Below are 25,640 nucleotides of genomic sequence, written 5' to 3' on the forward strand. Positions count from 1 at the left end.
AAACTAATGTTTAGGATTATAGCTGATTAAGGTAAATTGAGAAAATGTGTCAACGTAATGCTTAGAAATTGCGATAAAAGAAATCTTTACATATATCGATAGCAAATGGATAGCAAAATAACCCTAAACCAAGGGGAATCTAGATTCGTATCCCGTAAAACTAATGTTTAGCATTATGGCTGATTTAGGTAAATTGAGAAGATGTGTCAACGTAATGCTTAGAAATTGCGATAAAAGAAATCTTTACATATATCGATAGCAAATGGATAGCAAAATAACCCTAAGCCAAGGGAAATCTAGATTTGTATCCCCTAAAACTAATGTTTAGGATTATAGCTGATTAAGGTAAATTGAGAAAATGTGTCAACGTAATGCTTAGAAATTGCGATAAAAGAAATCTTTGCATATATCGATAGCAAATGGATAGCAAAATAACCCTAAACCAAGGGGAATCTAGATTCGTATCCCCTAAAACTAATGTTTAGCATTATGGCTGATTAAGGTAAATTGAGAAAATGTGTCAACGTAATGCTTAGAAATTGCGATAAAAGAAATCTTTACATATATCGATAGCAAATGGATAGCAAAATAACCCTAAACCAAGGGGAATCTAGATTCGTATCCCCTAAAACTAATGTTTAGGATTATAGCTGATTAAGGTAAATTGAGAAAATGTGTCAACGTAATGCTTAGAAATTGCGATAAAAGAAATCTTTACATATATCGATAGCAAATGGATAGCAAAATAACCCTAAACCAAGGGGAATCTAGATTCGTATCCCCTAAAACTAATGTTTAGCATTATGGCTGATTAAGGTAAATTGAGAAGATGTGTCAACGTAATGCTTAGAAATTGCGATAAAAGAAATCTTTACATATAAATTAACTAATTTTCAACAGGTTTAGCTCAGACTTGTCTGTGACATAGTTCAATGGCTTTCAAAAAGACTATATTAACATAGATGAAGATGTAAACACTAGAAAGTAACTGTTCTAAAAATATTCTTTTTATAGAAGAAAATTCTCTTGAGAGACCCGAAGAAATGACTTACACTTGAAAAATGAGGGAAACAAGTGTTTTAGAACGAGGCTGAAACGTCAATTTCCTTTAAGTAACACCCCAAGCAATGATTTCATACTTAAAATGAGAAAAAATTTTTAGAAAGTTCACATAGGCAATAGCACCAATATAGTTTGCATTCATTGAAATGTTACCAAATTTATGAAACAATTTCTGAATGGTATTGGAGAAGAGGCATGATACTTCCTGCCCCTAATTTCCCAAGGTGCCTGATACCTCCAGAGCAATAGATTTACCTAATAAGAAATAATGTTTCATTAGATTATAAGTATTACGATGGAAATGCAACTTGCACTGAGGCTTTGTAGACAACTTTGGAAATAGATAATACTTTAGACTACCAACGACTCTTAGAATATAATTTTAATGTTCCAGTAAAAAGATATTTCTAGCATACGCCTATCTGGCTTATAACTGCTTTGAAGTTTTTTACAAAATTCATTGCACTAAAAATTGTATGAGTCACCTTATGAGTCACCAAACAGTTGCTCAAAATGTCCTGGTGCTAATTACAGTCATCAATATATCCTCATGGGAAAGTTTAATCTTTGATTCCAACCCAATTTCCTTCCGCATATCATAATATATAAATGTGCCAATAAATGATTAAACTTGAATTGCTACAAGGAACTCGGAAAGTAGCAGAGTGCAAAAACAACTGCTGTGGAAGGTATGTAAGAATTATTTGATCTACTCTATGTATCGTTACTTTTCGTATTCTTTGAGCTTTTCACTCTTCAGGTTTTTTAACATATAACAAAAGTTGTAATGAAAGTACATTTTTTTCAAACGCTGTAATCTTTGTCAACACGGGGTCAAGTAATACCTATTTTCCGATAAGCCAGTGGAACTGAATCTGATGAATTGTAGAGGTCACATTATGCTGATGATTTCCTTTTGATGTTTTAAACAGGGTTTTCTCGTCTATTTTTAAATCCGGTTTAATGCAGCTAATTTATCAAGTTGTAAGCACAGTGCATCCTTGATTAAGGGAACCTCGGTTATCTAAGCTTTAATTGACTGTTGGCTTTTCCTTCCTCGAGCAAATGTTCATTTATCCCATTGACTGGCTCATTTGCCCTACTTTGATCCACATACCACACAGGGACCAAAAATTTCCAAAATATACTTAAAAAGACACAAAAATTGCCCTACTCTTGGTTTTTAGTATGTTTAGTCCCTTCTAAACCTTTTCAGATCCCGCAATATGTAATATGGTCCGTAGTCCTTGATACCACATACTGATCCAAAGAAAATTTAATGTAGATATTCCTTCTTTGTAACCCTCAACCACAAAGCCCTGCCTCAAAATTACTCCATTATATGCTGATGCATACAGTAAAGAAAATGTTTTTAAAACTAGTGTCAAGCATAACGTTTCTACACTTTAACTGTAAGTGACAATAACAGATAACAAAATATTACTATTACTACATTACTGAATTATTACAATAGTATGATGCTACAGCCTTGCTACAAGCACAATACTACAGAGATATTGCTAATTGGAGATTTTAAAGTTTACTAATGGATTGCAGTTATTTTAGCTTGGTACATTAATTTATGAACAGAGACTAAAGTACAGTAATATGATGGGGAAAAGAGCTTGTATTCATGTGGCCATATCTCAATGAATTTCCAAAGATCTAGCTCATTCCATACAATTATGCTTTTTCAGGCCATGTGTTCCATTGTCAGAAATTCTGAAAACAGATTTCACCACCTTTTTGAATCTTATTTGGCCAGTGCTCTACTTTCCAAAAACGGGATAATCTGAGTTTCCCCTCTTTGTGTGTCCAGCAAAATTCTTGCTAAGATAATTTTTTTTTTCTACTTTTGTCCAAATTTATTTTTGTGAAATCTAAAATTCCTTATATCTTTCTTTATCTGTATTTCGGGATAGTGGTCGAAGAAACTTGGAATTGCAAAATTCTCACTCAGCTTTTGCCATAAATATGACACTTTTGCCATAAAAATGAAAACCCAACACACAGAAGGAAACAGTATAATTCAGGGAGTGATGCGCTGAACAAAAATTACGAAATTTGAAAATCAACGAACATAACTCATTTTTTAGTAATATTCTCCGTTGTCAGTCATTTACGATGTCATTGTTTTCAAATTTTTCATTTTAGCTTTGTGCTTCGGCAATAGATTCGTTATAAAATTTTTCCGCTTTAAAAATTTTTTTTCAAAAGGCTACTTTTCTACCATTTTCCATCTTGCAAATTTCTTCACTTTCTAGAATTTTAGTATGGTAGAAAAGGATCTTTTGAAGGTTTGAGAGAAAAACTGACCCCCAATATAACATGAATTGGAAAATTCAACTCCAAAATTTGATTTTTTTTAAGGAAATTGAAGGAATAAGCCGCTAAAACATACGAATCCCATGTCTCACACACGTTTCCATTAGCTCAATTTCTGCCACTATATGGATGGAAATTTGGGACTGAGTTTTACTGGGAAGAGAAAACTCGAAGTTTACCGACAAGATTCACATGGAATTACTTATAAAGGCTTGGCGCTTGAAACAGATTAAGGCCAGTTTATTCGCTCTGAAGCATGCGCCAATCAAACTTCTTCGTTCGCTGCGAATGCGCGACCATTCGCTGGTTAGTTTAACTCAGTTGAACTAGACTACTGAGCTTATGGTCGCGTTCGCTGACTCGCCAAAGGCAGAGCGAATCAAGCGAAAACCGGCCTTTATCCGAGAAGCGGAGGCTTGCTTTCGTCAGCAGAATGTTTATGGCAGCTCCCTAGTTTCGATGGTTTCGTAACAACATCACCTTCTTCTGGCAAAAGGCCCTTTTTAGACAACTTGATTTCACAAGATGGACATGTTTGTCCATTTATGCTACAAGATCATTTCTGGTTTGAAAAAATGGCTGATGCTCAGTTTGAACGGATTGTTTGAAAATAACTTTTGAAAAAGCCGTTAGTTTTGGCTAATTTTGACTTGGTGAGGATATTTATAATTGGCAAAATTTATAAATGACTCAATATGCTTAATTTTTAACATTACAGTACAGAATAAAATTGGAGTAAAACGATGATGCCATTGAGATATCATATCAATATTCTGAAATTTTTAACATTCGATCAAAAAACGCAAAAAGCTTTTAGATATGCACAGGCCACAATTTATTGAAAATTTTGTCGTATTTTTACGGTGATTCTCAACTTTGAGCGTCTATATCTGGAAAACGAGCTAAGCTTTTCGAAAAAAAATTTCACGATGGCTTCTTTTTCTCGACTAACTACCAATTTATGCAAAAAATCTCAGAAAAAATTTTTGGGCTGGAGTGGCCCTTTAAAAATTGCTCATTATATGGTTTGGTGTTAGAAGTTAAGGCATAGGACAAAAAACGGCCATTTGATTGCAAGAAAATTTGTGCTACTTTTGCCATATCTAAACCAAGAAACAAATAATTCCATTCCAGATTATTGTCAGAGTTCAGAACCTCTTTTCTAGTACATATTTTGAGAGGCTAAAAGCAAACTTTCTTAGGAAATTTTGACAAAGTTGGACAATTTTTAAAATTTCTTGACAAATTTGATGCTCGAGAATGCTAAAGCCCCTTCTTGCCAACCGTCTTTCCCAAGTCTTTCATTGAAACTGCCTATAACATATTTTGAAACATCATCAGATAAACACAAGCGCTGTACTGCAATTGATACTGGATTTGTTAGGGAAATTCAGATATCTATGAAAGGAAATGTTTTTTTGTGTTATTTTTTCAGTTTTGATAGCTGCCTCGAAGTTTCTTTAAATATTTAACTTTTTCATATAGGTGTCAATTTGTATCATTGGCTGGTTTGAGAAACAATAAAGCAGCCAGGCAAAATGACGTTATTCCTCGTCCGCAAGTTTTATCTGTTGGCTGTAGTGATGGTGCAAGTTTATGGAAAAGACCCAAATTACCGCAACATATTTTACCAAACAACAAAAGAAGTTCAGAATGAGGAGCTTTCAAATATTCAAGGAAAAATCCCTGCTTGGATTGATGGAGATTTCGTTCGTCAAAATTGTGCCTCGTATGGTGATATTGATGGTAAGTTGATGTCATGATTTATGTTTGATTATAAGATTTATGTTTGATGTTGAGATTTATGTTTGATGCTAAAATTTATGTTTGATGTTAAGATTTATGTTTGATGCTAAGATTTATGTTTGATGCTAAGATTTATGCTTGTTTTCAAGATAATTCATGTTTTATGTCAGGATTTGTGTTTCATGTTAAGATTAATGTTTGATGACAAAATTCATTATTGATGTCAAGATTTTTTATGGATGTCAAGATGTTGGATGGCGATATCTCTGATCTGCCTTTAAGTAAACTTGATACGGTTTAGTTTTATTTGATTACAATGACTGTGATTGTGACACGCTTCAAATTGTCTTTACAAAGGCCTTACGGCTCTACTCTCAAGTAATCCATCTCGACCTCGTTTTGGTATTGAAAAAATTTGATAGCTCCAAAAGAACATGGATATGCAATTTCACAAATATTTGATCTGACTTTCGAAATTGTGACTTTGCTCACAAAATGGATATTTACAAGAAAACACCTTTACCTCAATTTACGTAAAACTGCAAGCAAAAAATTATTCGTAGCTCAAATTTTGAAATGTTATTACTTATATCTAAAGAATTGTATAAAATGAAAAAGCCGAACAAGTTAACGACCAGCATGTTGAATTTCATTAGTTGAGATATTTGAAGTGTGGTTGCATATTATAACATGATTGTTTCTTCTAGGTAGATCTACGTTGATATAAAAGCAACGTGCAGCACTGAACTTCAGATATAAAGTAAACGTTGGAATTGTTTAGCAAAGGCCCTATCAGCATATTTTCTATTCTTAGGATCAAGAAATGACTGGATACCACACATGTTTGATTGCATTTCCATGGTCGGACGCTATGAGTTCAAAGGTGGCAAAATAAGATATTCTAATAGATTATATGATACGAAGGAAACACGCATTTGGAAACACTACAATTACAGTATAGCAAAGTCCAAAGTTGGCTGGAATACAGTTTTTTCTACAATAAATGCGTCTGCATACTTGAAAAACATGAGGATGCAATACAACGAGACATTGCATACCACACCAAACATTGTATTCTGGCAGTCACGGCCTGAAGATCCAGTCTTTGCTATGACGGAATCAGTGTACAGTGCAGCAGAACTCAAAGTCACGCCAGAGCTCGATGTACTTGGTAGCTATCTAGGAAAGTTTCACGATAAAGGATTTCCCAACAGTTCTACTCACGACTTTGTTATCAGTCCTGCGCATGAACAGCGAGAAAAAGATGGAACAATCTGGCATTCAACTATTGACATTGAAAGAGCCTCTCCAAAAAAGTTTGATGACTTGGAAGCAGCCATCATTGTTTACAAAATGAAAGGGCCTAACCGCACTGTAACAGGTCGTCATGTCCTTGGAAAGTACAATCTTTCAAAATGTCGTCTAGGACTGGGTCTAGATGACATAAATATCATGCCAGGGTATCATCACTACATGGAAACAACAAGCAACTATGCAATTGTCCCAATGTCTTCCTATCTCTTTGACTACTGCCAACACTATATGAACATAAACATGAGAAGGATACTCGGTCTTTTTCCACGCTCTTTCAAATTCTACCCAAACTTCAACTCGAGCCTTCTTCTTTTTGATCGAAGCAACATGTCAAATGTGCACAGAGTATTTCTTCCATTTGCTAGATTCTTCACTCATAGTGTGAATGCCTTTGAAGATCTTAACTACATCTACCTAGATACCATAGCCTACCATAATACTGACCTTTACGAGAAAGCTTTTTCACTTTATGAGGCTATGAATGGCTACACGTTGAACACATATTTTATTCGCATTGCCATTAACAAGAATACATGGTCTTATGATTCTTCTTTGAGTGGCTCTCTCACTCAAACTGAGCCCTATGGAAAAGCAGAATTCACACAGATAAATTACGATAAATTTCATAACAAAGACTACACATACACTTACTTCCTGAGCAACCCGGTAAATCCAGAACCTCGCATTGCTAAGCTAAACGTGAAGACAAAAAATATAACTTACTGGGTTCCACCAGTTGGGTATTATCCGCAAGAGCCTGTATTTTTGCAACCGGACGACGCGGTGGGTGAAGATGAAGGCGTAATTTTATGTTCCGGTCCTGTTTCTGATACAATACCATCTTCAAGCTTCCTAGCTGTTCTCAATGCAACGGACATGAAGCTTATTGCAATGGTGAAGAATCCCAATACTGGCTTAATAAGTCTTCATAACAGATTTTACAAGTCACGTGTCCCAGCAACAAAAGCGCCAGCAACAACAGTTAAAACCAAACCAAAAACAACCCAGTCATCACCTGGAGTTTCTCTTTCCATTGTACAGAGCATCTGGATTGTTGCCAGTTATAAACTTTTACGGTTTTTGTTGTAGTCAAACTTGAAAAGATGTAGCTCACAAAGTATTCTTTATTTATTTATAATTAATATCTCCCGGTTTGTTAGAATGTTCAGAGTTTAGTTGATTCAAAGAATTCGAATTTTTTTTTGTCAACAGTTCTGTGAAAGGTTCAACAAAAAAATTAAGATTCAAAAGATGATTCTATAATTTTGGTCTTTGCGACAAATTGCAGAATAAGTTTACTCTCACAGAATTAATTAACATATTGTGTGCGGGGACCTTTCTCTTTTTCTTTCAAGATAATATTTAGATTTCGCACTGGGAAATATTAGTAAATGCACTTTGACATATTTTTTTAACTGTATGTAGTTATATTTAATTGGTTTTAATCTCCTAACAATCAATCTGATGAATTGTTGAACTTATAATTTGCAGTGGCTTTTGTCATGAGTTAAAGCAGTCATAATTAGTAAAGATTTAAAGATATTTGAGGAGATATACAGATCTAAACATATTTGAGAATTTATTGACTCCCCTCCCAAAAGTATTCGAACGGAAGCCAATATTGCGAAGGTCAAGTTGATGAAAACAAAAATAAAAGTTAATTGCTTATATTTATAGAATGACGATAGGAATCACCTCAACATTTCAGGCAATCATAAAGAGAAGTTTAAATTACACAATTTTCAATTCTAAGTCCATAATTCATTTTATCAATGGAATAACTTTAATATTTGGTGGGGGTACTCATGAGACAAAAGGGTAGTATAGAGGCGGCCAGGAAATTACCTTCGTAAATTTTTGATGAAATGGAGAAGAATAATGTTACAAATTTCAAAGGTTTTATCAATTAATTGCTGCTTGGTCTTCAGAGGATCTCTATTCGTTGAATCTTTTACAAAAAATCAAAGAAGCGATAGCATTTTCAATTACTTTCGGGTCTGGACTTTGAGAAGGCCCTGGAATAGTGAGGATTCAGCTGGCAGCAGAATAATCGCTTGTATCCTTAGTTGTATGACATGGAGAATTGTCTCGATGAAAGAAAAAAGGCTCATTGATATGATTGTCAATTTTTCTGGCACTTTCGGGGAGGTTTTTTGGAAGATGACAACATAATATGCGGCGTTCAGCAAACACTCCAGAAGAACAAGATGGCGACGCCATTAGGCCTAACACAACCCTAGACCATCACTGAAATTTTTCCCTTTCTTACATTTTGCTGAAATAACTTTTGATTATTTCCTTTTCCAGTTGTTTTTTCGGATTGAGAATGCTTCAGAGTCATTCTTTAACAAAATCTACACTCATTCAAGAAGACATTATCGCCCCGGTCGGCGATAGGTCGTTCCTTTATAACTTTAACTTTGTTTTGCCGGTGGGTGCGGATATTTGGTAAAAATCAAGTTTTCTTCTTAGGGCACAATTTATAATTCCGTATTGCGAAAGAGTATGCCTAATTTAATTGTTGAGCCGATTTTGGTCACAAAGCTTTAAAGTTACTTGCTATTTTCACTCCTTTGAAGTTGACAAACAAGTTTCTTCGCAAACCCTGCTTCAATTCGTTGGTTGCTATATGAAACCTTTTTTGACCTGCCTGTTCTCAACTTTTTCTCCAGTAAACTGCTTTTTTACTTAAGTTGCAAATTCTTTGGGTAGTAGACTTCGTGTAGCCCACTTGCTGTGCAATTTTATCATATTTGCATAGCTTCATCCATATTTTGTGTTTTTACCAGTGCCCAAGGATAAAATTTTTTGCGCTATTGAGAAAAATTTTCCCAGTAAACTTTTTCAAAACAAAATTTTTGCTTTTCTATATATTCATTTTGCTTATTTTCTGACGCCATCGTTTTATTGTGCCACCAAAACTTGATCCTACTTTTTTACTAACATGGCATTTGTAAGAATTAGGCCCTATAATTTTGCCCGACCGTTCGAATACTTTTGGGAGGGGAGTGTACTCCAAATTTAGTGATGATGGCGGCAATCTAAGTGTCACTATGCTGTGATTGTTGAACCCATAGCAAAAAAGGGCAGAAGTGAAATATGAATATAAACTTTATCAACATGTCAAACTTTTAATTAGCTTGTATAATTTCATGTATTAACTTCAAAACACGAATTCTGGAGGCTAGGATTTTGCTTTTTTAAATATGACGGAAAGAAAAAATTGCCGATCTTGAATGCAACTCGAGTCTGTTGAAATTCTTGAGAGGGAACTCGATGTACAGGAAAAATATGGCTGCAGGAGTTGCCTGAGATTTTATAATGTGAAGGCTACGTCAAGGAAGACCAGCCGGAAAGAAGATTGCATTAAGATTTTCAAAGATGTATTAGATGAAATGCAGTGTGGTTTAGACGCCAGCGCAATCGATCGAGCGTACAGAATTGGCGCAATAGTGGAGGACAAAAACGGCAAGAAATATCAAAAGGTAATTGTCAAATTCAGGTCATTCTGTGATCGTACAGAAAGTACTGAGAAAGGAAAAAGGCAAAATCAATAACCATTAGAGTTGATTTGACAAAAAGAAGATTGAGACTCCTCGATAAAGCGAAAGAACTGGAAAAAGCAACGAAAACATCGAATCTGCCTTTGCGGATATTAACTGTAATCTGGGTCTAAGAACAAAAACTGGCAAATTAATTTTCTTCAACTCGCCTAAAGAACTTGAAAGAAAGCTCCGTCCAAATAAGTAATGTTGTTTCGTTTTATTTTTGAGACATTAAGGGGGGCCGAATGGTGGAGGCAAATTAGGTAAACTGCTCCATCTTTTTATGATGGCTACACTCGGACCCGGACCAATCACTCATTCCACCATTTGCTATGTTGTTGTTCGCATTCTTTGCTTTATCATTCTTTGTCAATAAAGATCAAACGAAAGAAATCATCCAACAAACCACTCAAATTATGTCCTTTCAGCTCAATTCATTGACAACTTAAAACATAATTCTTTAAAAACATATTTCACAAGCCCTGCTGCACGTAAAAAGATGCCGAATCACGATTCCTTTTATTTGTTTCCACTTGAAATTTTTCCTTGTTGTTTTTCAATTTTCTCGTATGCTGCGCTAAAAAGAATCTATTTCTCTACATTAATTATCATACAAACCCCAGTGGCAACCACGCAGCTGTAGGTGTTGGCTAGGGGAGGGGGCAAACTCGAGCAAGAACCATACCTCAGGGGGGGCAGGCTTTAAAACAAGAAAACAGATATATAACAAACAGATATATTTGGACAAAATCAAGGTCATGGAATTACAAATATGCCAAATTTTCAAAATATCATTTGGAAAAACTGTAGCCAGAGGGGGCAAGCTGTTGTCAAAATTTTCATTTGGAGGGGAAAACCCCCGAGCCCCCCTGCAGCTACGTGGCTGCCCAGTGGTAGAAAGTTTGACCAAAGAGATCTTCCAAGATTTGAATGCCCATATGAGCTGAATAGTGGCGTGCAGGAATTGCCTGTATAAGACTTTCTCTATTAAAAATACCATCTGTTACTTTGTCAGTATACGAAACTGTATACCTTGTATTACCCTGGGTACCAGAGCCGCAAAAATTAAAATTAAAAAATTATGAGAGAACCTTGTATGCACTGTACTTATAAACTTATCCTAATTTGTTGCTCTCTCGATTCTTACACTTCCCTTGTTTTTAATAATCCCTTTCCAGCTCAACCTATACCCAGATCCTTATATCATACTCTCTGGAAAATGTCAGCATACTAGAAAGAATGAAAACAAACATCTTGGAGTAATTTTAGATTCTAAACTAAACTTTCAGTCATAGGTTAGAGAAGCTCTGTAATAAAAGCTAGGAGGGACATTGGCCTCATAAAATACCTCTCAAAATATTTTTCTAGAGATGTTCTAGATCAAGTTTACGTTAGGCCCCACCTAGACTATGGAGACAATATATCACAGGTTTGACCCAGATATGAGAAGCACTGTCACAAAAAGCATTGAACAAGCTCAGTATACGGCGGCTCTGGGTGTCACAGATACCTGGGAAGGGACCAGCAGGCAAAAAATATTTTAGGAATTTGGATGGGAGTCTATGTATGACAGAAGATGGTATCGAAGACTATGCCATTTTTCCAGTTAAGACAATCAAAAACACCTGAATTTCTGTTTAATGGAGTTCCTCCTGAGCGACAAATACCTTTTTGGATTCGAAACCCACAAAATTATGTTTAAAGTATAGAAAAATATCATACAAGGCACACGAAAAAGCGTACTCCACAATCCTTTCCTTTTCAATAGTAAATCAACATTGTTCTTAGGGGGAGAGGGGGGTGGCTGAATTTGCCTTTGAAAGTGTTCCAAGACTATTGACAGTGATGATCTACCTCTGAAAAATGTAAATTATGTAAAAATTGTGTGTGTAACTTTTTCTAGAGGTACTTTATTCTTACTGATTTAGTTTCTTTTACTTCTCTCCCCTTTTTTGCGTTGATATTTAGAGGTAATTGAAAATTGTAAATGTCACTCATAATGGAGGCTAGATGACACTATTATGAGCGGTATGTATTTGAGTAGCCTTGGTTGTAGTTTAAACTTTTAAATGATGAAAAAAAGATAAACAGCCCGAGATCGATAGGAAATGTTGTCTTTTCTTTGGAAACTCTTCTCAACCAGTGGCGGATGGAATAAAGAGTTACACGAAAGAAGAAAAGGACAAATGTGCCGAATTTTAGAGCTAGAAATGAGTAGCAGAATCCAAATAAACTTTTGTTTGAAAATCTTACAAAAATAAAAGCAGAAATGCGAGAAACCATTTTAAGGTTAAATTCTTTGAGAGATGGAGTATAATGCTTTTTCAAGAAATGCGGTCAAAGCTCAATATATAAATTTTTGTGACGTTATCACTTCGTAACTCTATTGTCGAATTTTCCTGTTGATGCCATTTGCTTCACTGCGTTCGTGTGGCACTTTATTTCCGCATGACAAAGAAGGTAATTATTTGAGTAATTCTTTCAATGGACCAATTAAATCCTTCTCTTTCTAACATTCCTGTTTCCAGTTCCCTTTCAATGAAAAAGATAAAGGATGTGATCATTTTATTTGAAATCTTTTTTAACGTAGTTGAACATATTTGTATGAGATACTACTCAAGTTGTAGTAAAAGCATTCAAACGCTACGGTTGTTACGAAAATATGGTGTAAATAATATTTATGCCCTGTAGCAAGTAAAAATGAGTTTTATAAAATCTCATCGTTTTAGTAAGCTGTTTAATATTCCTTTGACACTTGATCATTTGATGACACCTGACACTTTCGACAAAAGTTTCAATAATATACTAAATATACAGAAAGGCTCACGCCACTGATTCAAAACTAGAGAGGCCAGAAAGAAAGTTTCCTTCTAACAGGGCCCGCGCCACGAATTTGAAAGGGGGGGGGCAAAGCTAAAAAAGTAGGGGGCCAAGGCTTTTCACCCCTTTTACAGCAGCTTTAAAACTACTTGCTCTGCAAAAGAGAGGGGGGCATGGCCACCCCGGTCACAGGGTGGCGTGGGCCCTGCTTAACCACCCATCCCTCCGTTGTGGCAAATGATTTTGTTGACGTCTTTTTCCTATTGAACTTTAGTTCAATATGTTTGTTGTAATTTATAGATTTATCCATATAAACATTTTTGACTGATATGAATCTTTCATTTATCGATAAAGCGGGACGGCCATGGCCTCATGGCCTTCTGTAGCGTGGACCCTGTATAGACTTATTCTCCACTAAGTTTTTAACTAGCTATAACATTTGATAATTTATATAAAGCTTTTTTAAAAGGGTAGTCTTGTTTTTAATGACTTTGTCAAATAAGCAGAAACATGCAGTAGAAGTAGTCCTTCAGAGATCTGATCACTTTTAATTTCACTATTTTTTATAAGAATTCAAAAAATTTTCATTCATAATAAGAAGTTTTCGTTTTTAACTCGAGTATCTTCTTGATTTATTATAATTTTTTTCCGAGTCAGACATGGTTTCAGGGGAACATGGTTAAAAGCAATTTCTTGTTGTTGAGATAAACAAAAGGAAGTGTCTCCAGCCCTCAGACTTTATTAGCTATTTCCTAAATTCAGCACTAAAACTTTCTTAACACTTTCTTAACACAAGATTGGAAAGTTTTACGTGACTAAGCATGCGCAGTGATGGAGGAGATGATATGCTATAAATATGCTTTCTTTCTCAAAACCCTCAACGTATAAATATGCTTTCTTACAACACAATTTCCTTAAAATTTTGAATATCTTGAATTTTCAACTTTCATAGCTTTCAATGATCCAGCCCTGTACCTTTTGAACTCTTCAAAGAACCGAGCACAATCTTCTTATAACATACTTTCTTATAAAAAACCGTGTATATCTGAAACACGTTACTTGTACCCATGTCAGCTTCTGCTGTCCAAATACAATGCCAAGCGATTTTTGCAGAAGAGAAAAATAGTCAAGGTGTAGATTGAATATTTCACGTATAAAAAACAAAATAGAAAGCAGTTGCCCGACTGACATAGCGGTAACGAAGTGTATTACAAACTGCAATGTGATGAAGAAGACTTTCAAGCGATGAAGTCATAAAAATCGATTTTCAGATATTCTTGATTTTGACCATATAACCCTGAAGCATCATAAAATTCTTCAAAATGTGCAAGATAAGTTGAGTGGGACGCCGTTTTAAAGTCGAGGGCAGATTATAGTTGGAAAATGGTAACTTCAAAATATGCCACATTAGCTCATTTTTCCAAATAAAATCACTGTCACTTGGTTTAGGCTAATAGCTATATGAACCAGGCCAAAATAAAAGAAATCGGCTAACAAACTTGAAATATTTACTAGGCCATGTCATACCCAATTTAAAAAGTTTTTATCAATACTGCATATTTAGAGGTATTTTTACTAATCTATTATATGTGGTCAAATTGACAAAGCTTTGAAAAAGATTGTTGATGACGTCACATTGTGGTGTTCTTTTCTTATTCTGTCTAACTGAGGCTACCCCCCGTCCTATAACCCGCTAAAAGCCATGACTGCCATTGCCATCTACCACAAAATAGTTTTGGCATTCCGAAACAAGCAATGAGTGACGCTTTCTAAGTTTCATTGAAAGGCCAATATACATTGGGTGTTGATCAGTTGTAGGGAATTCTACGGACACCTTAGGAGAATTAGTTTGCTTGTAGTTTGTCAGGAAAAAAACTTGAATCAGAAAAGCGAAGAGTCACGAAACCTTCAGGTAGGTGGGTTGTTTTCAGCAAAAATGCTATTTTAAAAAAAGTTCTCCAAACTTTAAGTTTTCTTTAAAAGTTTTAAATCTGCATCTAAAAACTTGCGGCAGGTAGCACGATATCGTCGAATGTTTACATGCAATTTCCTTCCTACCTTCCAGCTGCACATGGAGGGAGTCAAACCACCTTCCAGCCTACGTGCTGACAAGTGGGACGAAATTCAATGGCATGTTCATGACCACTTCATACTTCTAGACAAGGAATTTTGTAGGAAAAAACTAGCAAACTGCCAAACCTGAAATTTTATTTCACATTCTTACTAAATCGACCATGGAGATTCCAAATCTAAGATGGGGAAAAAAATTATCACCAGAAGTTCCTGTTTTTGATGATGTCACCAGAAAAATGATAAAAAATCTTCAAAAATCAGCCAACGACTTGAACTAAACTTTTCTTGCATTTTGAAACTAAATTAACTAAGCAGATTTCAAATCTGAGATGATATGAAAAATATCTTGAGCGGAAGTCAAATTTTTTGATGACGTCATCAACTTGGAGAAATATCACTTGGAATTTTCTCGCAACTATTTGACCTTTTTAATTGTTTTCTCGCAACTATCATTGTCAAATATGTTCCATATTCGAAGAGCACACATTCAGTGCTTTTGAAAGATGTATTGAATTACTATTATACTTACCTTTAAACGTTTTTTCATGTCGTCATCATTATTTTATGACGTCATCTTCCTTTAAAGGTAATTGAATAACACGTGAAAGTATGCCTAAAAAACTTTAGCTGGTTAAAAAAGTCATTCAAAATTAAAATTTGGTTGTATTGAAAATGATATTGAATCCTTCCTTCATCACTGTCTCCTTATCACTGTCTCCTTTGCTGGAACTCCCAAAGAAAATGCAGTTCTACTCATCATCGTCTGCTTTAAGCTGATCACCGTTATTTCCCATGGCCTGGTCCTCATTGGTTACGGATTTTTTTTCGATTTCATCACTAGAGCACTGCAGATCTTGCAGTTTTTTAGCGGAGGGTGTGCGGGGCCCTGTAAAAGATGAAAATAATTTGTGTCAAAAAGATTTTGGGAATTAGTTGGCTGACTCCAGTATTTTCTGCAGATATTCACACCTTTTTAACGTTGACGATCGAATATTTTTCTCATCAATCCGTTAAGAAACGTTTTTCTCTGTATAACCTCTAAGTGCCATTTCTTATTTATTTATCAAATGTATGTTCAAAATAAGAATATATAAAGAAATTTTGTTCTTTTAAACCACACTAATACCACCTGTAGGCCAGATCATTCTTTCCATCGTATGTCTAACCAAAGCTTAAAGGCAATTTCTCTTACTTTTAGTAATGTAACCAATAGTTAATGCTTGTGTCGACCAGTATGGATCTGGTTGTAGAGCTTCTGATTATCTGTTTTTCATTGCCTTGCGAATTCTTACTCTTATCTGCACAATTGTTTCATCACATTTCCCTTTGTATGATTATTTTTGCACAAATTTGATCGCTTTCGCAAGAATGTCTTTGCAGATTTCCTGTCTCATCGTAACCCCCTCGAGCAATTTTTCCTTTCCAGAACACTCCTAAAGCTGTTTAAAATGTTAGCTTTCCTTATAACAAACATTACCGGTGTTGTTTCGCAACCAATAACTGCATGAATAACCGGTAGATTTTTGGAAGTATCTAAACCCAGGTAAGATACGACTTTCCAAAATTTACGTACTTCTCGTTGTCAATCTTTAAGGAAAATTTCCTTGAAGACTTCACGCAATAAGAAGGGAAAACTACATTAGTGTCCTTTGACAACTAATAAATCTTTATCGGCAAGTATGGAGTATCAAGAGGATGCCGCCTCTTCATAGCTGCAATTATGCAAGTATGTCGTGGAAACTTTGATTATCTTGAAGGTTTGTTCTTTATTGGTAAACGCGAGTGCTTTCGAAATCAACTGCTTTCCATTTTGGCCATGGTCGATTTAGTAAGGATGTGAAATGAAATTTGAGGTTTGGCAGTTTGCTAGTTTATTCTACAAAATTCCCTGTTTATTCCTTCCAATACCATTCCATCTTCCAGCATTATCCCACCGTCCAGCGTTTATGCTGAAAAAATTCATCCCACCCAAGTGAAATCCCACCTCTCACGCAGTGGAATCTCACCTAACCGGGCTGCCTCGTTTCCATATAAACGCTAGCCTCTCAGCTCACAGGCTGGAAGGTGGGATGATTTTCTCCAAATAAACCGGCCTGGACAAAATTTTGCAACAATCGTGCAAAATATGATACTAACATGATAATTTCACAACTTATGTAGTTTGAGGTGTAGAATATGATGCAAAACAGACCCAAGCCGAAAATTTCCGCTAAAAGCGATTTTTAGAACATTGAACTTGGGCTCAGTTCTCAAAATGGAAAAGTCACTTGCGAACGACTAAATGAGATTATGTCTGCTAACTTTAATGATCATGTACAAACTAAAGTTGGAAATGCCATGCCAAGCAAATAGGGTCCACCAATGGCCCTTTTTTATTTGTAGAACAATCAACTTGGTTCCAGTCCTCAAAATTGAAAGGGTGACTCGCGAGTGATGTAGCCTTTTTTCCGCAACTGGTCTTGTTATTATAATATATAATTTATGTACTGTACGATCTAATACATGAAGTATGTTGCAGAGTCTAGTTAATACCATTAATTTCAACCGTTTTCATTTGATAATTAAATTTAGTTCCATTGCCAAGCGCTTAAAATATAAACATTCGTACGTATTTTGCTGCTTAAGAACAGAATTAGCACCAAAATTGCCCTAGATTCACCCTATAAACAATGTAAATAATTGCCCTATAAACATATGCAAGTCTTTAATCCAAGTAGCATATAATATATTTGTCGTTAGCAACATTACAGTAGCACATTTAGAACTTTAAATTGGTAGAGGGCGAGGGCAGTGATATTGCTCATGTCAACGTTTTCTAGAGACAACGAGCACTAATAATATTTAACAAGCCCCCCTTGTTGGTGGCAGGCTTTAATTCTTTGAGCCTCATGAGCCTCGATACAGGTTTGAAAATGTGAGGGGGGAAGGGGGGGGGGGGGGTTGGGATTTGGACAAGTAAAAATGCAACATCAATAACAAATCATTTTGCAAAAGCGTCCATGAACTTTCTTCATGAACAGCGTTTTCCTACACTCATCTATTGTTAATAGCCGACAAGTTCAATCGTAAAGCAAAATAAACCTCTCAATGGACTGAACATCATCCTTAGTAGGCTCTCTAGCGTTACCCTACGACAGCCTAGATAAAAATAAAATAACTATCATAGTGCCAGGGGATGCTCCTAGCACACCAAGAAAAGACAGAAGTTTAGTTTCCAGCTACAGCTACAACATTGTAACATTGATAAGAATGCCTTCCTGAAGAGAGTTTCTGGAATACAAAGGTATGATTTCCAAGTAACCTACTCTAGTGTTTCTAATAGAAGGGTGGAGGTAATAGAAGGGAGATGTTTGTTCCGGGAAATTTACAATAGAAGGGGGGGGGGGTGGTAATAGAAATGGGGGTGTTCATGTCGGCCAGGTTTCAATAGAACGGGGGTGGAAATAGAAGGGTGTGTTCAGGTTGGCCAATTTTCAATAAAATGTCAGCAAATTTCAATAGCAAAGAGGAACTAATAAAACCAGTGGATGTTGATAATCTATTAATTAAAAGCCAATGGAATTAGTAAGATGGTGACACTGGTTACTTGATAATAAATAGATGGTTAGAGATAAAAATAGACAAACATAACACGGGGAATTATGGCAATTAATAAAAAAACTACATAACATAGCAAGGGGAATTACTGACAAGTGTAAATTGCGTGTTCTGGTCATGACAGATTTGTAAAATCTAATAGAAGGGGGTGGTATTAATAAGCAGCGGGGGGAGGGCAAATTCTTCTAAAATATGTTACAGGTTAAGGGCTAGCTGTAACTTACGAGTAGTCGTATACGGCAAGAAGCGATAAAGATAGCGTGCAACTCGTGTTGAGACTCGAAACTCACTAATGATCATTACATAATTACAACAATAAATACTATACACAAGCAACATAAATTATCACAGAGTGATGTAAACTAGCGTCCAGTCCTAATACAAATACACGGGGGGGGGGGGGGTTTCCTAACAGATTACTTAAGAAATTTAGTTTCTGCCTACAGCTATAAAATTCTAGCATTTTTTACAGTGCATACATGAAAAAGTTTTTGTAATCAGCCGCTTTAGAAACTTAGTGTTTCTGGCTACAGTTATAAAATTTTAACATATTTCAAAGTGCTTATATGAAAAAGGTTTTTTGTAATCAGCCACTTTAGAGATTTAGTTTCTAGCTACAGCTAAATGTAAAATGTTCGGTTTGATTTCTAAATATCCCATCCGCTTCTTTTTCTCTACCGCAGAGTGATACAACTTTATCACGCCCTGTGAGAGCATACCGACAACGTCACCCACTGCAAAAATTTACTTCAAGCTTTGCAGCATACGTGTGTATTTGAAACCATTGCATCAGTTCCACCCAAACTCAATCCAAGACGTTCTCGATGTTGAGCTCTCGACAAAGGGAGACCGTGACAATGACCTCTGTGTGTACGGCCCAGATGCTGATTTCTTGGTGAATTGTTTCTGCTGCATTTTGTGTGAAGGAAAATGCGCGCGATTGAATCCATAAATTATAAAACAAAACGTTTTACAAAACATTGATTGTGTCATGCGTATGTTTTTCAAGAAATATGAAATATGAATGTGATCAAATGCTGCAAACTGTTCATATCATAAAAATTTATCAAGAATAGAGATGGGAAATAAAAACGGGATAATTTTTGGTTTTGTTTGCTTTGCGTCATAATTCCTGCATGATTTTGCAAATATGGACCTTTCAAATGCACTTTTGGCAATCTTTTTCATTTTGTTTTTGGAACAAATTAATTTAAAAAAATGACTTCGTATGCTTGGCATGAAATTTCAAACTTTAGAGTGTACATGAATATTAAATTTTGCAGACGTGATCTCATTAAGTCGCTCGCAAATGACTTTTTCATTTTTTTAGAACTGGATTCAAATTCGATATTCTAAAAATAGAATATGAGATTATTTAGAGACCTTTTTATCTTAACCTGATATTTCACACCTCAGATTGTATATCAATACCAATTTTGGCAGACATCGTTACATCGCTTGAAAGTGGCGTTTTCATTTTGGGGGGCTGGAAACAAGTTTAATATTCTAAAAATAGCTTTTAGCGGAATTTTTCGGCTTGGGTCTGTTTTGCATTATATTCCACACATTAAACTACATAAGTTGTGAAGTTTTCATGCTGGTTTCCTGTATTGCACGATTGTTGTGCCTTCAGACCGGTTTGTAACATCATCAACAATCACTTATCTGTTATTTAACCAAATGAGGAGTTTCATTTACAATGCAAGACACCACTTAATGGTCGCTTCTACTTATGATTGCTAGCTTTGGCTGTTACCTTGCAATCTTTGATAATATTTTTTTCATATAGGCGCTAATTTGTAGCATCGGATGATCTGAGTATTAATAAAGAGGCCACGCAAAATGATGTCATTTCTTGTGCACAATCTTTACCTTTTGGCTGTACTAATGGTCCAAGTTTATGGAAACGACCCAAATTATCGCAACATATTCTACCAAACAACAAAAGAAGTTCAAAATGAGGATCTCTCAAATATTCAAGGAGAAGTCCCCCATTGGATTGATGGAGATTTCGTTCGACAAAATTGTGCCTCGTACGGTGATATTGATGGTGGGTTAAAATTGCTTTCTTTTTTTCTCTTTTCGCTAGTTGAGACATTTCAGCTAAAGTAATATGAGCAAAGTAAATTTTTCATTGAATTATGATTTGACTTATTCTTTTATTAGAAATGTATCTAGGAAAAGACGTTAACTAACCTAATTAAAAAAAACATGACAATAGAGTACCGAAGTGTGACGTCATCAAAAACCTGTTTTTAGAATTTCTTAATTTTGACCATATAATATGAAAGAATATCATAATATACCCCTCAACATGCAAAATCGGTTTGATATGTTCAAAATTGGGTGAGAGAAATGGCTAATGGCTAAATATTTCAAGTTTTCTAACAGATTACTTTTATTCCTCCGCTTCTCCACTTGGTTTTCAATTTCCGTGCTCGAAATTTTGTGACTCTGGTACCCAGGGTACTGTTATTCTGACTGGATGCATAAAGTTATGAACCAATACCAAATTACTGAAGTTTGATGGGGAAAGAGCGAACGCTTATATTGCCATATCTAATCCAATTTGTACCACATTCAGCTGATATGGCACATTCAGAAGTATTTCATGATGCTCTTCTTTGATAACAGAGACTAAGCTGAAAAATTCTACAGATATATTTTTGTGACGTCATCAGTTCGGTACTCTATAAAATTAATAGAATTACTGCTGCAACAACTTGTCATGCGTTGATATCAACTTGATTTTTAATGATACAAATATCAATTAGTAATGGACAAAGAAACTAAAAATGTGTATGTAATTTTAGATTCGAAAATTTATAGAATCAGCTATTCTTGATATTCAGCATATCGGGTTGAACTACTTGGATATATATATTGTTCTAATGTTCTCGCAATTATGTCTCAAGGCATTTAGATACAAAATTGGCAATTGAATTGAGACATTTTACGTCTTCTTGACCTAATATATCAGAGCATGCTTTCAGATTTTCTGAATCTATTCATACCTCTTTTCAATTATATAAAGAAATTTATGCACACCCAACTTTGAGATTCGATAAATAGAAAAGAATGGAAGATGCGACGCTACAGAAAAAACAGAATATTAGAATTGGAAGAATGTAAAAAAAGTGTAGGAAAAAGAAATTATTGAAGGAAATTGAAATGTTAACCAAGACCATGTGGATAAAGAGTTTTTAGGCTAAAAATTGAATGTTTCTTCAAAGTCTTCCGTATGACGGTGTCTTGCGGTGCATGCAATTAGCCAAGGATGGAAATGTTGGCAGTAGAATGATTGAATGAGTTAAAATGTTTAGATATGTTCTAATAGATATGTAAGAGGTGTTCTTCTGTGAGACGGATTTTGTTAGCAACATTTCTCAAGTGTTCTCCAAAACAGTTGTTTACTTGACGGGAGGTTTCGCCGATGTAAAGAGATTGGTATTTGGTGCAGATGATGCAGTGAATCACACAGGAAAAAGAACAGGTAAAGTGAGATCTGATGTAGAAGGATTGGTTACGGTTTATGATAGTGGTCGATTGGTTAATGTGTGTGCAAGTACGACAGAAGTGATGTTGGCAGGGGAAAGTACCAGGCTGTTGTGGTGTTTCGTTTAAGCTTGTTCTGACCAGGTGGTCCTTTATATTCTTGTCTCTGCGCAGAGTCAGTAGTGGTGGCGCATTAAAGATGTTCTTTGTATCAGTGTCACTAATAACAATGTGGGAATTGTTATAGATAATATTCTTTATGCTGTTGTTAACGTCGTGTTTTAAATAATCAAACTAATATATTTTCATTCTGGTACTCAATTTATTTGCTAAAAATATTATCATTATTTTTGGATGCCGTATCTCACGTAACGTACATATTTAATTGACTTGAAGTTGTTTGTTATTTCCTTGGGGCAATTAAGTTGATTTGTTTTAAGTGCATGCTAAGTTGATCTTTTTCTGTACGCAACTTTCATTCTTTTGAGACAGAAAGTTTGTAATAACTGCTATAAACTAATAAAATTTTCTAATTATTGCAATCTGTATATGTTTATGCAATATTCCAGTTAATTGTTAAGTCTAAGAGCAGATAAGTAACCTTTTTCTGATGGAAAAAGATAAGAAAAAATCACTGAAGTTACACTATTCAGTTAAAACTACTTGTTTCTTTGGGGACAATTTTTTGGCACTTCAAATGTGTAGTAAGCCAGGGGCCAGGGGGAGGGTGGCTCGGGTGGCATTGCGCGCCCAACTAGCATTATTGCCTTTCTGTGCCTGCGAACAATTTTAGGATGAAGCTTTTTTTTGTCGAAAACCTTAGTAGAAGGCTTCTTTCTACATGACTGTCAAGAAGCATTCCGTCTCAACAAAGTCTGTACATTCATTGGCATAATTTGTTTCGAGTTGCCCCAACTGCTGATTAACTTCGCGTTGGATGCTTGCTTTCAGCACTGAGTTACTTTGATGCTCCTCAGTGCAGTGAAGACACCAAACTATAAAATGAGATTCGAACCTCGTTCCTTTCGAACGAAAAACTTTGATGTTAGTCAAGTTTAATGACTTTTTAAATGTTTAGGGGACCATACCTTAAAAACTCTCTTTCAAGTAGACGCAATGATAAGGCTCCGTTGCACATATCATTATGGCTTAGCTCCCTTTTGAAGTCACTTTTTTGATTTATTGTGTGAAATACGTAAAAGAAACGAAGCTTCGCTCCATAAATTACAAAAACTCTTCAAAAAAAGTTTATAACATTGCAACAATGTATCAAAAATGTATCGATTGCCAGATGGTAAATTCATGAAATATTACCGTTACTTAAGTTCTTGTTTCAATATAACAAAAAAGAAATTTCTTAGCTTTACTCAGTTGACAAGTAGACTAAATCGCCATTGCCTGGCGACCTTTTCTGTGCTGGCTTCGTGCCTCTTTAGGTAGTTAAAAATATGTATTAATCTAAACTTTTTGTTACAAATAGTCATTGCAATAGCTAACAATGGACACCTTTTGTTTCTTCAGGACCACAAAATGACTGGATACCACACATGTTTGACTGCATTTCGATGGTCGGACGCTATGAGTTCAAAGGTGGAAAAGTAAGATACTCTAATAGATTTTATGACACGAAGGAAACACGCATTTGGAAACACTACAATTACAGTATAGCAAAGTCCAAAGTTGGTTGGAATACATTATTTTCTCCAATAGATCTGTCTGCTTACGTTAAAAACACGAGGATTCAATACAACGAGACATTGTGGCCCACGCCAAACGTTAATTTCTGGCAGTCCCGACTTGAAGATCCAGTTTTTGCAATGACCGAATCAATATACAGTGCAGCGGAACTGAAGGTCACGCCAGAACTGGAGGTGCTCGGTAACTATCGAAGGAAGTTTAACGATAAAGGATTTCCAAGCAGGTCTACTCACGACTTGATTATAAGTCCTGCGCATGAACAGCGGGAAAAGGATGGAACAATCTGGCATTCAACTATTGACATTGAAAGAGCCTCTCCGACAAAGTTTGATGACTTAGAAGCAGCCATTATTGTTTACAAAATGAAAGGTTCTAACCGCACTGTAACAGGTCGTCATGTCCTTGGAAAATACAATCTCACAAAATGTCGTCTAGGACTGGGTCTAGATGACATAAATATCATGCCAGGGTATCATCACTACATGGAAACAACAAGCAATTACATAATAGTCCCAATGTCTTCCTATCTCTTTGACTACTGTCAACACTATGCAAATATAAGAAAACTAATGGGCGTTTTCCCGCGCTCATTCAAATTCTACCCAAACTTCAACTCGAGCCTTCTTCTTTTTGATCGAAGCAACATGTCAAATGTGCACAGAGTATTTCTTCCATTCGCAAGGCTTTTTACTCACAGCCTCAATGCTTTTGAAGATGGCGATTACCTCTACCTAGATACCATGTCCTACCGTGACCCAGACCTCTACATCAAAACTTTTTCACTCTACGAGGCCATGAATGGCTACAACTGGAGCACATCTTTCATTCGCATTGCCATTAACAAGAATACATGGTCTTATGATCCTTCTTTGAGTGGCTCTCTCACTCAAACTGAGCCTTATGGAAAAGCAGAATTCACACAGATAAATTACGATAAATTTCATAACAAAGACTACACATACACTTATTTCCTGAGCAACCCGGTAAATCCAGAACCTCGCATTGCTAAACTTAACGTGAAGACAAAAAATATAACTTACTGGGTTCCACCAGTTGGGTATTATCCGCAAGAGCCTGTATTTCTGCAACCGGACGACGCGGTGGGTGAAGATGAAGGCGTAATTTTATGCTCTGGCCCTGTATCTGATACAGTACCATCTTCAAGCTTCCTGGCTGTTCTCAATGCAACGGACATGAAGCTTATTGCAATGGTGAAGAATCCCAATTCTGGCTTAATAAGTCTTCACAACAGATTTTACAAGTCACGTGTCCCAGCAACTAAAGCGCCAGCAACAACAGTTGCAGCCAAGCCAACAACAGGCCAGCCGTCATCTGGAGTTTCTCTTTCTATAGTACAGGGCATCTGGATTGTTGCTGCTTATAAACTTTTACAGTTTTTGTTTTAATCGAACTTTTTGAAAACACATAAACAATTTGTTCTTTTTTTATAGCTTTTATTGTTTGGTTTGCTAACATTATAAGAGGTAGCTTTAGTTTTTTTTTCATCAATTTTTGCTTGCTTCAATGTTATATTTTGAATTTTGTTAACGCTGGTTTGCAAAGAAGAGAAGCAGCTTTTTTTAGCAAAATCAAATGTTGAGAATTGTTTCTCTTTATTACATGGGCAAAGACAATAAATGATTTGAGCCAATTCCCAAATCTTGAAATACATTATTTGTAATATACCACAAAGTCAATGTTGCTTAACCAGCTCTTATATAGCACTGTTTTGTACTTTTAAAAGCTAACTAGTAATAAGCATTATAACTATTTTTAGTTATTTACTTTAGTTTTACTTTTGTTTTTTTGCGCTGTAGTAGAATAATATTTTTTGGTCTATTGACCTATAATTGAAAAATCTGTATCCATTTATAACATAAATTGAAACTAAATCTCAAACTCAAACTCAATTTGCGTCGCCAATATCCATTGTTGACTATAATATCTGTTGCTCTTAATAACATT

At 35.5% G+C, this 25,640-nt stretch overlaps 2 protein-coding genes and 1 long non-coding RNA gene across 5 annotated transcripts; 2 read left to right on the forward strand and 1 right to left on the reverse strand.

The window, feature by feature from the left end:
- The first annotated feature begins 213 nt into the window (after positions 1-213).
- On the forward strand, positions 214-7,895 carry LOC135695342 (retinoid isomerohydrolase). 2 transcript variants are annotated; one of them, XM_065214408.2, is made up of 3 exons: positions 214-1,751; positions 4,873-5,133; positions 5,948-7,895. In XM_065214408.2, the coding sequence occupies exons 2-3, from the start codon at positions 4,926-4,928 to the stop codon at positions 7,534-7,536; spliced, it is 1,797 nt and encodes a 598-aa protein (XP_065070480.1). In that variant the 5' UTR covers positions 214-1,751; positions 4,873-4,925; the 3' UTR covers positions 7,537-7,895. The 2 variants fall into 2 exon arrangements, with proteins under 2 accessions (XP_065070480.1, XP_065070481.1); XM_065214409.2 differs by lacking the exon at positions 214-1,751 and having other exon boundaries at positions 4,995-5,133; positions 5,841-7,686.
- Positions 7,224-17,009, reverse strand: LOC148960540 (uncharacterized). Its single transcript, XR_016143802.1, has 2 exons — positions 16,078-17,009; positions 7,224-15,771 (listed from the first exon to the last, which is right to left on the reverse strand). It is a non-coding gene; the product is annotated as an uncharacterized LOC148960540 (long non-coding RNA).
- Positions 14,522-25,334, forward strand: LOC135695343 (retinoid isomerohydrolase). Of its 2 annotated transcripts, none has more exons than XM_065214411.1 (3): positions 14,522-14,728; positions 20,272-20,532; positions 23,499-25,334. In XM_065214411.1, the coding sequence occupies exons 2-3, from the start codon at positions 20,325-20,327 to the stop codon at positions 25,079-25,081; spliced, it is 1,791 nt and encodes a 596-aa protein (XP_065070483.1). In that variant the 5' UTR covers positions 14,522-14,728; positions 20,272-20,324; the 3' UTR covers positions 25,082-25,334. The 2 variants fall into 2 exon arrangements, with proteins under 2 accessions (XP_065070483.1, XP_065070482.1); XM_065214410.1 differs by having other exon boundaries at positions 14,522-14,724.
- Positions 25,335-25,640: the final 306 nt, after the last annotated feature.

Source organism: Rhopilema esculentum, chromosome 2 (assembly GCF_057945365.1).
Source record: "Rhopilema esculentum isolate cy_ngs chromosome 2, ASM5794536v1, whole genome shotgun sequence".
Classification (NCBI taxonomy): domain Eukaryota; kingdom Metazoa; phylum Cnidaria; class Scyphozoa; order Rhizostomeae; family Rhizostomatidae; genus Rhopilema; species Rhopilema esculentum.

Bases quoted from the DNA above. Each gene is read 5' to 3' on its own strand.
- LOC135695342 (XM_065214408.2), top strand. From the start codon at position 4,926: ATGACGTTATTCCTCGTCCGCAAGTTTTATCTGTTGGCTGTAGTGATG. The intron at 5,134-5,947 runs GTAAGTTGATGT...TTCTATTCTTAG, and splicing joins CTCGTATGGTGATATTGATG to GATCAAGAAATGACTGGATA.
- LOC135695343 (XM_065214411.1), top strand. From the start codon at position 20,325: ATGATGTCATTTCTTGTGCACAATCTTTACCTTTTGGCTGTACTAATG. The intron at 20,533-23,498 runs GTGGGTTAAAAT...TTGTTTCTTCAG, and splicing joins CTCGTACGGTGATATTGATG to GACCACAAAATGACTGGATA.